General features: G+C 51.5%; 1 protein-coding gene across 1 annotated transcript; it reads left to right on the top strand.

The window, feature by feature from the left end:
- Positions 1–2,777: 2,777 nt before the first annotated feature.
- On the top strand, positions 2,778–3,626 carry LOC120838462. The gene has a single exon (XM_040208403.1). The coding sequence runs from the start codon at positions 2,778–2,780 to the stop codon at positions 3,624–3,626; it is 849 nt and encodes a 282-aa protein (XP_040064337.1).
- Positions 3,627–13,470: the final 9,844 nt, after the last annotated feature.

Here is a 13,470-nt window from a genome sequence, read left to right as displayed (position 1 = left end):
CCTCGGACAGTGTCGGCAGGCTGTCTTTTGTACGAGGTAGTAGCGGCGTGACTGCATGCGGCTTAACGTACTAGTTAACCGTAGGCTGTTTCAATGGCTGTAAACGAGGTCGCGGTGCTAAATTTTCTACGCCACCTGGTGGAGGACAGCGTGTGAGACACAGTTGGGACAGACAGCAGTGTTGCGTCGGCGATCAGAGCGGGCTCGTGTTTCGGTCAGTAGAGAGTTTTCGGGAAATGTTTTTGCACGTCTGATACGGAACGATGGGCCCTACGGTACAAACTGCGCATGTGCGAGTTTTCTGCGGTGGGTGACACATGCGCAGTTGGTACCGGAGGGCCCATCGTACTGCATCGGATGGGGAAGAAACTGTTCCCTAAAACCCTCCGATGAGGACACGAGCGCTGCGTCCGCGTTCAACTGGGACCCGTGTTGCATCAGTGATGGCACGAGTTCCAGCCGGCCGGACTCTGACGCTGCAACAGCACTCGTCTGACGCTTCTTCTGTTGCTGGAGAGCCGATCCGGAAACTGCTACAGTCCGTTTCCCTTTATCATCAAGTTTTAGTTGATCGTTTCGTTACCTCCGATACACCCGATAACGACGATGCATGCGCAAAAGCGGCGGTGAAGTATCGGGTATTGTTATCGTAGTAATCGGAACAACGTAACTAAAACTCTCTAAAAATTGACCATAGATGTCTCTGAGAGGCATCGGAGCAAATCCCATGCCGCGTGAGTTTCACGTAACCTTCAAAACGGGCTAATGGCACGTGGCCGGGCGCCTGGTCACGCGATAAATTCACAGCACGAGATTGGCTTACTTGACTCGTAACAGATTGGGAGTACCCCCCCCCCCCCCCTCACTTCAGTCCGCTTCCCATCGTTTGAAGTATTATCTAGGTTGTCGTTGCAAAAGTGTGCATTCCATAGAGTACTGTGAAACGCCATCTATAGACGCTCCGCATTAAAACTTATGCATTTCCTAGAGTACACTGCAGCTACCATAGTGGCATTCTCAAACCAGTGGCATTTCGAACGATGGGAGGCGAGCCATGGGGGCAGATAACATCATTCGTGCAAGCAGCGTCCATTAGTAACGTTTTTTAGAGCGCAGCTCTTAGGCACCCGTTTCCGGCTTAAGCGGCGTCGCCGTCGCCGTCGGCGTTACCGCCCGGTGCATTATGAGTAAATTTCCCCGCTAAATCTAGCGGAAAAAATTCCCCGCTAAATCTAGCAGAAAAATTTTCCCGCTAAATCTAGCAGAAAAGCTTCCCCACTAAATCTAGCGAAATATTTTTTCATCTGACCCCCCCCCCCCCCCCGAGAACACGTGACACGCCCCCCCCCCCCCAAGGTAAACGTGACCCCCCCCCCCCGAGAACAGGTGACCCTCAGCACCCTTCCCTCCTTCTCCTCAAGAGCTGCGCTCTAATTCGGAGTTAGAGGGAGTTGTAAACGGCTTTAATTTTTTTTGTTGGTCTTTATACTTTTCTGGAGACAGTCCTGTTCGCATTTCTGCTCGCTTTCAAATCGGTTGTCTCCCGCCAGGCAGCCGGGGTCCAGCAGCCATCTGGCTACGCAGACCCCACGCGACGGGTCGCTGTAGTACGGCCACTGCTCGGTCTGCGAGTCGCACGAGGTGAGCACGGCCGGATCACGGCACTCCGGGCCAGCTGCAGAGACGGCAAGACGTCAGAAGAACGGGCACGCGGGTCAGATGAACCAAGAGACACTTTTACACAGTCAGTGCCATGGGCGTACCAACCGGGGGGGGGGGGGGGGGGAGGCAAGGGGGACACTTGCCTCCCCCCCAGTTCTCAGAGGGGGGGGGGCAAGGCATGTGCTTTGCCCCCCCTGAAACAGCCGCCACTGGGCAGGGCGAACACTGTCCGCCGTCGCCCAAGAAATACCAAGGGCACCGCCCCCCGGCCCGGGGGAGGGCGGGGGTTCAGGTTTGCCCCCCCCCCCCCCCCCCCCCACTCAAAAACAAGTTGGTACGTCACTGGTCAGTGCCATCTATAGAAAGTATTCACTGGACGCCATACTTGAGTGCACTGTTTGTAGCGCATTGTAAGGAGCCGCATCGCGGGGGTGCGGGCCGATGGCGGCGCGGGGTCGACCTTGAGAACAGGTCTCGGCGGGTTGAAGTAGCGAAATGTGTCGTCACGGGGAAAACGCGGTGACGTCATCAGGGTCACCGGTGGAGAGGGCCTCGGCGGAAACAGGGCGAGAGTGAGCGTGACCGCGGCAGGCGAGGGCAAGGGAAAAAAGGGAAAACGGACGGGTGGCACGCGGGAGCGGGCACTTGGTCCCGAGCACGAACGGACGAGCCACCCCCAAAAAGACGCTGCCTGCCTTGGACGGCGGGTGCCCGGGAACGCTACCAGCGAGCTGCTCGACAGCCGCCGCCAGCCCGTGACATGCCCGAGAGCTGCCAGCCCTGGACCTGCCCATGACAGACGAGAACGACGCAGCCCTGGACCTCCCCATGACAGACGAGAACGACACAGCCCGTCGACCTGTGCAACAACCCCCTCAGTAAGCGACCCGACGACGGCGACCAGTTCAGCCAGCAGTATTAAATTCTTAAAAGTGTTTCCTGTCTCCTGCTTGCTCTCCACCGAGGGAGGAACCCCGTCAACTGAGTTTCGCATCGAAACTTTACATTGGTGGCAGCGGTGGGATCCTAACTCCTTCGGGATTTGACGGGACAGAAACACCCCCGTCTAAGGAGAGAGCAGGCTGGAGACGGGATCGTGAGCATTTTGGTGCGGGATGAGCATAGAACAGGCAGTCGCGATGGGACCCAGTGTGCTGGCTCTGAATACTATGGTGCCAGTATTCTCCGGGGATGGAAAGGGAGTTAACGTCCACGATTTCTTGGATACCATTGAGCAGGTTGCGTTGATGGGAGCGTGGGAGGACAAACATAAGCTTGGAGTGGCGAGGTGCCGCGTCTCGGGGGGCGCATACGACTTTGTCTGGCGAGATGAAAAGGCTAAGGAAGCGAAAACGTTCGATGCGCTCAGGGGCGTCCTCACGGCGAGATATGACACCGAGCCGCTCAACATAAAGCTAAAGCGTTTCGCAGAGGCTTCTCAAAAACATGATGAAGACGTTCGCACGTTCGCCACGCGTATACAGGCGCTTGGTTCAGATACACTGCGTAGGAAATGGGAAGGCAGTACGGCAGCTAAGGATGAACAGAGAGCAAAAATTGCTCGAGAGATGATGAGGGAACAGTTGTGTTCACAGTTTGTACAGGGGCTTCGTGATCCTGTTCGCCGGCTGGTGCTGTCGCATCGGCCTAAAGATTTTGAGGAAGCGGTTGAAATAGCGTCAGAGGAAGAGGCAAATGAAAATCTGGTCAATCAGGTTCAACACGTGAGAATTGTGGAGACGGACGAACTAACGCAGCTTAAAGAAAGATTGGCGGGTCTAGAAAAGCTCCTCACTGAGAAGGAAGAACGTGAACAAAGGTTACAGAGAGCTCCTAGGCGTCGCTACACGGGCTGCTTTGCCTGCGGGGGAAGCGGCCATTTTGCTCGTGAATGCCGTTCCCGGAAATCGGGGAGTGGCCTTGAGGGCGCGTCGATGGCGGACACGGCGCCAAAAAACGTGTAGCTCCCCCTCATTCTTCGGTCCCAAGCTCGAAGGATGGGGAGGGAAAGAGGGAGGGGGAAAGAAGGCAAGCGATGTCGAAGAGGAATGGAAGGTCGGGTGCCGGTCCCAAGGTCGAAGGGGAGACAGAGACGATTATTCTGAGGTACTCCGAGGAAACGAGCCCCGTTGTGGAATGTGAGATTAACGGGACGAACATGCGACTTTTGGTTGACACCGGCTCCCGCGTCACGTTGCTCAAAGCCGTGGGGCTCGGAAAAATGAAAGACAAAAACTTGAGACCCTGCCCCGAGCATGCAAACAAGAGGTTTCATGGCATTTCGGGAGGACAGATTGACGTTCGGGGATGCTATCGGTTGAAACTTGCTCTGGGAAGGCACCGCTTTGAGCACCGCTTTGAGCACCCCTGTTTCATAATTTCTGACGACACCGCCTTGCCGCTCGATGGCATCCTGGGTCAAGATGTTCTGTCGGAGCACAACATCGACGTGCTCGTCAGCCGAGGTGCTCTCTCGGTGCGGGGTGACGAAGTCCCATTTTGGCGGGAGAACAAAGGAGCCGGGGGCGCGGCGCAACGACTGTTTTCTGGCGTTCCTGTCCGTTTGAGTGCACCTTGTGTGCTGCCGCCTTTGTCGGAGATAATCTGCTGGGTAAAAGTGGATGTACCAGAGGGAGAACTGGGAGTTTTGGAGGAGACCAGTCTCCACACCCACGGGGTGACAGCTAAGGGGGCATTGGTTACGGTTGACCAGCACTCAAGGGTCCCTGTGTCGCTCATAAACTTCAGCCGCGAGCCGTTGTCGTTGCCCAGAAACAAGACGGTTGGGAGGTTCCACAGCGCGAGGGAGGCGGAAGTTGATTCAGTCCGCGGAGTGGCTGAGTCCGGGAGTGACCAAGAGAATGTCGCCTCGTTGTTCGAATTAAGCCACATACAGGCAGAAGAAAGGGGGCGCCTAGAGTCGTTGCTAAACGGGTATAGCGCTGTTTTTGCGAGGAGCAAGCTAGACTTGGGCCGGTGTGATGTCATCAAGCACAGAATCAACACGACAAGCGATGCTCCTGTATATCAGCGGGCTTACCGAATTCCTTATTCACAGCGAGACGACATGGCAAAGCAGATTCGGGACCTTGAGGAGGAAGGCATTGTCGAACCGTCTAAGTCGCCTTGGGGTGCGCCGGCCCTTTTGGTTGAGAAGCCGGATGGCTCTTCCAGACTCGTGGTAGACTACCGTAGGCTCAATGCGGTCACACGGGTCGATCCGTATCCAATTCCTGACATACAGGAGACCCTTGCCCAGCTTGGGTCTGCCCGATACTTCAGCGTCGTGGATCTAGCAGCCGGCTTCTGGCAGATAGAAATGGACCCCAGGGACAAAAACAAAACGGCCTTCAATACCCCTTCCGGCCACTACGAATGGAACCGAATGCCGATGGGACTAGTTAACAGTCCGGCCGTCTGGCAGAGGACCGCCGACGTCATCCTCGAGGGACTAATTGGGCAGAGTTGTCATGTGTATATGGACGACATAATCATATACAGCCGGGACTTTGACAGCCATCTGAGGGACATCGAGCGAGTATTGAAGAGACTGCGGGCGGCCGGGCTGAAGTTAAAGCCATCAAAATGCCAGTTCCTCAGATCACAGGTTAAATACCTGGGTCACATCGTTTCTGCGGATGGGGTAAGGCCCGACCCAGAGAAGGAGGAGGCAATTCGGAACTTTCCCAGACCGACAAAAGTTAGGGAGATCAGAGAGTTTTTGGGCCTCGTGGGGTACTACAGGAGATTTATTGACAATTTCGCCAAAATTGCCAAACCTCTGACCGCACTGACATCGAAGTACGCCACATTCCGGTGGGGGGACAGCGAAGAAGGCGCTTATTGCAAACTCAGAGATAGGCTACTCACCGCTCCAGTTCTCGGGTACCCGGACTTCGGGAGCCCTTTTATTTTGGCCACGGATGCTTCCCAGTACGCATTGGGGGCCGTCCTCTCTCAGGTAAAGGACGGTATAGAAAGACCGATAGCGTTCGCGAGCCGACAGTTGAACAAGGCTGAAGTTAACTACAGCGCCACCGAAAAGGAATGTTTGGCGGCGATTTGGGCTACACGGCACTTCAGGTGCTATCTGTACGGTCGCCGGTTCAAAATAATCACGGACTGCAGACCCCTGCGCTGGTTGATGAATGTAAGAGACCCGGGATCACGCCTCGCCCGATGGAACCTGCAACTGCAGGAGTACGACTATGAGATCATCCACAAGCCCGGAAGTGGTCACACCAACGCCGACGCCCTCAGTCGTGCCCGAGATCCCCCCTCCACCGTTGGCGCCGTCTTGAATTTTGTACCCGTTTTTGAGGACGGTACTATTAGGGACGAACAAGAAAAGGACCCAGAGCTAAGGAAAATATCTGACAGACTGGCAGGCGATGATAGTGACGATCAGGGCTACTTTCGGGACAGGATGGGTCTACTGCGCAAAGGAGGAAACGGACAGGAGGAGGGCAGAACACGGGAACGAACTGTAATTCCAAAGAGCCTGGTCGAGAAGGTACTGTATGCCTATCACAACGCCCCTTATTCGGGGCACTTCGGCTTCAAAAAGACTCTCAGAAAAATCACGGCGAAATATGTGTGGAGAGGGATGCACCGCGACGTGAAGAGCTATTGCGCTTCCTGTGAGTCGTGCCAGCTGCGAAAGTCGGGTCAGAGACGACGAGCGCCCCTGGAGCTTTTCGGTGAGGTCAATGAGCCTTTTGAGAGAACGGCCCTCGACGTAGTTGGCCCGCTGCCCATCACCACTGAGGGAAATAAGTACGTCCTGGTATTCGTGGATCATTTTACTAAATTTGCGGAAGCCTTGCCTTTGAGAGATCAGAAGGCGGAGACTGTGGCTCGGGCATTTGTGGAGCGGATTGTTCTAAGGCACGGTGTACCTCAGCAGCTTCTAACAGATCAGGGCACGAATTTTGTTTCCGGTCTAATGAAAGAGACGTGCAGACTGCTCGGTATTAAGAAGCTCACAACTACAGCTTACCACCCCGAATCGAACGGGGCGGTGGAGAGACTAAACAAAACCATCAAGGGACTGCTCTCCCATCTCGTCGCACGAGACCAGAGGGATTGGGATCTGTGGATGCCCTACGTGTTGTTTTCATATAACACTGCAGTTCACGAAAGCACCGAAGAGACACCCTTCTATCTGTGCCATGGGAGAGACCCGGGGCTCCCTCACGAGATCCTTGACGCTCCAAGTGTCCCTAAGTATGCCTGTTTGGAGGACTATCGAGCAGAATTGACACTGAGAATGAGGGCGGCTCACGAGGTCACGGGGGAGGCTCTGCGAAAGTCTCAGGCTTGCAGAAAGACCCAGTACGACCGGAAGACGAAAAGCCCAGAATTTCGGGAGGGCGACCGAGTGTATGTAGACGTCCGTTACCCGGGGAAAGGGCTATCACAGAAACTAGGCCAGAAGTGGAAAGGCCCATACCGGATCACTAGACTGGTAACGCCGGTAGTGGCTCAGGTAAAGGAGATAAAAAGGGGGTCGGTTACCACAGTGCATGTCAACCGCTTGAAAAGGGCGGCACCCGAGGGGCCCTGTCCCACCAAGGACGGGAGCGCCTCTCTGGTGCAGGCTGATGCGACAGAACCTCTGGCGGTACCAGAAACCAGTAGAATAGATGAGAACGATGCTGCAGTAATGTGGGAGGCAGCTGAGCACTGGGAGCGCCGAGAATTGCCGCCCGACAGTGCGCATTCGGGACAAGCAGCCGCGTCGACCCCACCTGCGCAGTTTACACCTTCTCCAAGCGCTGTAATTGAGATTGACGAGAGAATTTGGGGAATGTCGTATGCACCTCCGAGTAGCGAAGGAACCTAGGAAAGGCAGGAACTAGGTCATGTGGAAAATGAAACTGTATTGTGTCTCTATTTTCGTTCAGGTGTGTGTGCGCGCGCAAAAGGGGGGGGCGGGGGGGGGGTCATAGAAGGATCGCCTGTCGCTCATCCCCTCCCAAATGTTGGCTAACGTCGTAGGTACCTCGTTTGGAGCGAAAAAGGCTGGACTGTGTTGTTGTCGGGGAGCTTAGGAGTGGGCTTTTGTGGTGCGAAGCATGACGATCAAACATTGAGAGCAAGGTGTCAGTGCTGTGTCGCGGGAACGTGCATACCGGTCGAACGTTAAGACCAATGCATGAAGGTGAACGTGCTGTGTCTCGTGATTTTCTAGCACAGGACAAAACTGACTCACTAATCTCGAAAAAAAAAAATATGGGCGAGTGTAAGGAGCCGCATCGCGGGGGTGCGGGCCGATGGCGGCGCGGGGTCGACCTTGAGAACAGGTCTCGGCGGGTTGAAGTAGCGAAATGTGTCGTCACGGGGAAAACGCGGTGACGTCATCAGGGTCACCGGTGGAGAGGGCCTCGGCGGAAACAGGGCGAGAGTGAGCGTGACCGCGGCAGGCGAGGGCAAGGGAAAAAAGGGAAAACGGACGGGTGGCACGCGGGAGCGGGCACTTGGTCCCGAGCACGAACGGACGAGCCACCCCCAAAAAGACGCTGCCTGCCTTGGACGGCGGGTGCCCGGGAACGCTACCAGCGAGCTGCTCGACAGCCGCCGCCAGCCCGTGACATGCCCGAGAGCTGCCAGCCCTGGACCTGCCCATGACAGACGAGAACGACGCAGCCCTGGACCTCCCCATGACAGACGAGAACGACACAGCCCGTCGACCTGTGCAACAACCCCCTCAGTAAGCGACCCGACGACGGCGACCAGTTCAGCCAGCAGTATTAAATTCTTAAAAGTGTTTCCTGTCTCCTGCTTGCTCTCCACCGAGGGAGGAACCCCGTCAACTGAGTTTCGCATCGAAACTTTACAGCATGCTCAGAATGAGCTCATATTACTAGGCTTCTACGACCGGTAACCTTGATGCTTTGAAATGCACGTTGCAAAAGAACTGCGGATGGTCACCGTTAGCACGCGCTCAACAGTCGCACATACAGCTATGGCCGCCAGTGAAAATTCCCCATAGTAGCTCAAATATCGCTCTAAATTTGGGTAGCCGCCTCGGTGGCTCCGAGGCGAGAGCGTCGGCCTACGGATCCCCATGTGGCGGGTTCGAATCCCGGCCGAGGTGCCCGCAATCTGACGGAGGCTTATTGCGGAGAAGACGCCGTGTGACCGAGCTTTCGGTTGCACGTCAAAAGATCCCCAGGTGGTCCAAATTAATCCTCAGTCCTCCGCTGGGGCGTGCCAGATGCCCGTCGTTGGTTTGGCACGTAAAACCCCCAAATTTGACTTTGACTAAATTTGGGTATGCTAATGCTGGTTCAAATCTACACCAATCAAAACAAATTAAATGCTTTTATCACCAACACCTATTAATCAACGGCAGACGTACGAAATTTATTATTTCTTGATTTGTTTTAGTTTCCATGGTGCAAAGAGACTACCACCCTGTACGAGGCGCTTAGTTGAGTAAAAGTCTCCATAAGATTGCTTACATTTCATTGTAATGAGCCGTCGAGGGCGTGCCGAAGCTGAGCATTCCAAGGATTTATAATGAGTCCCTCAAAAGCGTAGCGCCTAGTTAAGATTCAAAGACTCGTAACGATGACATTCAACAACGATACAGCCAACTAACGTCCGGTATGTTCAGGCTCCGTATCAGTGCCAGTCTTTAAAATTCTTGCTTCACCCATTCATCAAAGCACGCCATTGGCATGTACAGATGATTAGATTATGATAGCTATCGATCTGGAAAGACTGCATTTCGGAAAGAGTCTATACCACCTAGAAGAGAAGCCGTGCGTATGACGTCATCGCTAGTGGATGCCCGACCCGCCCCAAGCGGCAAACCCGCTGAAGCTCGTTTAGAGTGCGACGCAAAGCAGCAGACGCGTCCATCTTGGCGTCGCCGCGTGATAGCGTCGCGCTCGTTGTGACACTCTGCGAGATGCGCCGGCGGCGATGCTGACGCAAGCTAGGCGGCGCTGCGTGGATCCAATAGGGATGACGTGGGGTGGCTAGCCTGACCACCGTGGGTGGAAAACGCTTCGTTTGGGTGCCAGTCTGGAAACCATGGGCACTCTTTTAGCAGGACGGCAAAACGGCAGAAATAGACCATGTAGAAAAATGCACATATCTGGGAGCATGTCTCAATGAGGGAAGGAAATATCTAGAGGAACAAAAAGAGAATATAATTAGAAAGGGGAAAGAAATTAAGCTATCATGGAACTCAAGGAACTGCGGAATTATAATAGAAACAAAGTGGTCAGTGGCATATGCAAAGGACTGTTGATGCCAGGACTCCCTTAAGGGGTAGGGACTGATGATGCCAGGGTTCTCCTTAGGGATAGGGGTACTGTGCATTAGATGGTGTGTTCAATCAGGATTCAAAATTCGACAAGAGAGAGGGGGAGGTTAGCACAGGGAGAGCATGGAAATATCAAATGAGGGGAGTGCATGAGGACATAGGCCCTTCGTCATTTGGAAGCAGATTGAGATTAGTAAATTAAAATTTGAAGAAAGTTTAACTGAAATGGATGATACCCAATGGGCTCGAAAAGTGTTCCAGTATCTATACATGAAGCGTTTAAACACAAAATGTACAAACCAAACCCGAAAGCTGACATTTTGAATACCAGACACTAGTGATGGGGCTGAGAAGACGAGATGAATAAAAAAAAAAGTGAATTGAGCAAAAAAAAAAAAAAAAGTAAAAAGTAAGAATGCAAAAAAAAACAAAAACAAAAACAAAAAAATACATTCAGGTCTCAAAACAGGATGTAAGAAGGGAAAAGGTGTTTGATCATTCATGTGGAAGTTCTTTTCTGTTTCATGCGAGAACGGGAGCGTTAAGAACAAAGACGCATAAGTCCAAATTCCAAGAGGCGGCACATTATGTGCAGCCTGCCATAGTGAGAGTGAGACACTCGAACATTTGATCTCGAAGTGCACGGGGCTTTGCCCTGCCATCCCTGAAGGGGTAACGGATCTGTTAGGGGCACTGGGTTTTACCGGTGAGGATGGAAAAATGGAGGAGAAAAGGATTGCAGTCACAAAAAGGATGTTAGAAGATTGGTGGAAATTACTCAGGGAAATTTAAATGAAGGTAAACTACCTAGCACAGCTGGGGACAGGCGGACGAGAGAAAAATTGGGACTCCCGAAGTCTCAACCATGTCTCCCAGTGGGCTCGGTATGGGGGTTACGCCTACAAGGTTTGTTCAGAAGCAAATTGACGTCTCCTTCGCCAAAAACAAAGGGAAATGCTTTTTTTTTTTAATATCTTTTTTGCCCCATTTATTAGAGATCAATTTGTCGATATCCCACTGCCTGTTGATAGTTGAAAAATGCAGAGGGGAGGAAAATTGGCTTGTAAGGGCGAGGGAAGGAATGGACCTTTTCCGAGAAGCGTTCTGCGCACGCGCGAGCGCCCGATGCCAAGCGGCGGAAGTCGGAACGAAAAATCGAGGAAATTCGGAAGGAGGCTGTATATCAGCGAGTAGAACACGTAGCTGCAGCATATATATAATTGCGTTACACAAAAAAAGAACGTCGACGGAAAGGAAAACGCGAAATTCGGGTGGACGCCACGGATGTCCCTCTTTCAAGTCGCGTTGGGCAGGCGCCGCTGCTCAGAGAGCGAAGAAACTGGTGGCGTAGCTCCCATTATCGATTGGTAGCGCAGGTAGGTCACTTCCTCGATTTTTAGTTCGTGCAGCCACCGCCTGGTGCCGTCGTTATATGGAAAAGGTCCATTGTACTTTTTGGCGTTTTGATATTTTGGTTTCTGGGCCAGGTGGCACAGGCTATCGCTTCTTATAAAGAGTATAACGCTTTCCGTATGTATGTTCATCCTAAGTCACCGACACTTAAGCATAGTGGCGTCCGACGAAACTACCGCCAGATCAGAAAATCATACTTTGCACCCTATTGGACTATGTCCATGACGAAAATAATCCCTGGAGAAGGGGAGCAAGAGGGACAAGGGGCAAACATTTTCGGTCGCTCACCAGTCACCTAGCTGTGTTTGGAGTTTTATGTTTGTCCCTTGTCCCTCTTGTTCCCCTTCCCCAGGGATTATTTTCATCATTATTGTCCAGCTCGCTTGCCACTTTGCATTTAATTGCATTATAATTATGTCCATGACCCCTCCCAGGCTGTCTTCCAGGGTTTGTCGCTACCAAAGACTTCCCCAACGCTTTCAGGTCTCTCATTAAACACGCAATCAATCAATCAATGAATCAGTCGATCGATCAATTATTTTTATAATTTGAGAGGATTTAATGGTTTATGGTGCCGTCCTTATGCTTGACATCCTTAGTGAAGTATTACTGCAAAACATGCTTATGGCGGATATTTTCTGCTTTATCGTGATACTACTATCTTTAAAAACAAAACAGCAAATCCAGGAAAACATTAAAAAACGCACTTACTTTCTTTTCCATCCGTCGGAGTTGCTAGACAAAAACGAAAAGAAAAAAGATTTATGACGTGAGGTTTGTTTACACTTATACTCGTATTGACCTCGAGAACCTTAGTAAAAAACAAAATCTGACCCTTCGCGGAAGAAAGTTTCTTCTTCAATTGCTCAATTAAGATATATGTACGTGAATTTTAGATTAGATTTATATCAAGACGTACGTGTTTCAAACACCAAAAGCGTCGTGTCTTCCTTCGACAACCGAATCTTGTAAGAACTGCTTCGTGCGGCGCATCAATAGTCTGCGAAAGCTCCTTTTTCTTGTGACAGCAAGTGTAAGTAGCCCGCTTTTGTTTTAATCAACGAGGCATTATAATTTCGATCTATTGAATTAATGATCCACAATAAACTAATTAATATAATTCATGGCACGGCAAACACTACGGTGTGCACATTGCGTCTTGATATCGTTAATTAAAAACGCTCTCCGTCCAATATAGTACAGGGTCTCCTCGACAAAATACATGTACAGTGTTTTTGTCCTCGCAAAAATAAACAGCGCTTATCCGAACGCTCAGTCTCCGCCCAAGTGCGGCACCAGCGGTTCGGACTAGATGCCAGGAAGTTTCAAAACCAAGCGTTATAGTCTTCAAAAGTTATAAGCGATTTTTGAAGCTTTTCATGGGAAAATGGAACCCGTTCCCGGTAGCTGACACCATTCATCTTCGTTTATTCGTGGGCTCCGTCTTGCATCCAGTTCCCATTACAAACGTCCGACAATAATTAAAAAAGAAAAATTAAAATGCACAATTACAGCATCAGTATTACAGTTACACTACTGTAACACCGCAGCAACATTCTAGTAGAGCAGAAACATATTAAAAAAAAATCCGTAAAAAACGACGGAATAACCTTCCAGCAGACTTTGAACATCGGGATACTGTTTAATAAACTTATGGTTAGAGTTCGGAATTTTCATTTGATAACAATTATGCAGGGTGCTTTCCGAAGGCTTTAAAGATTTGTTTTAAAAAAAGCCATGGAAGCAGCCCTAACGCAATCTGTAAAGGTGAGTTATACGGTCAGGGGGACATAATGTAGGAGGATAATCGTCAAGATAAGTCGAATAATTAACTAAAATTGGTTAATACCCTTTTTTCAATACTTCACGATGAAGATATGGTTCCCGTCAGAAACTTGCTGAGCGATATTGAACACCTTCAAATTACCAAATTTTGGACTGGTTTGGGGCGCGTGAGAAACGCGGTAGTTACCATTGGTGCAATGGTGATAACTACCGCATTTTGCACCGTCAGCATGTGGCAATGTTACTAAAACACTCAGTTGGGAAACTCCCATAGAGAGAGCTTTAAAAAAATGGCCCCAATCTGTCTCCGAGCGCCGAGCTAATGACGAACA

The sequence above is a fragment of the Ixodes scapularis genome, unplaced genomic scaffold (assembly GCF_016920785.2).
Source record: "Ixodes scapularis isolate PalLabHiFi unplaced genomic scaffold, ASM1692078v2 PGA_scaffold48__2_contigs__length_671460, whole genome shotgun sequence".
In the NCBI taxonomy this organism is placed as follows: Eukaryota; Metazoa; Arthropoda; class Arachnida; order Ixodida; family Ixodidae; genus Ixodes; species Ixodes scapularis.
Note: the sequence above shows the minus strand (reverse complement) of the source record. Positions and strands in the feature narration are given on the sequence as shown.

Excerpts from the sequence above, each read along its gene's own strand:
- LOC120838462 (XM_040208403.1), top strand. The coding sequence starts at position 2,778 with ATGAGCATAGAACAGGCAGTCGCGATGGGACCCAGTGTGCTGGCTCTG.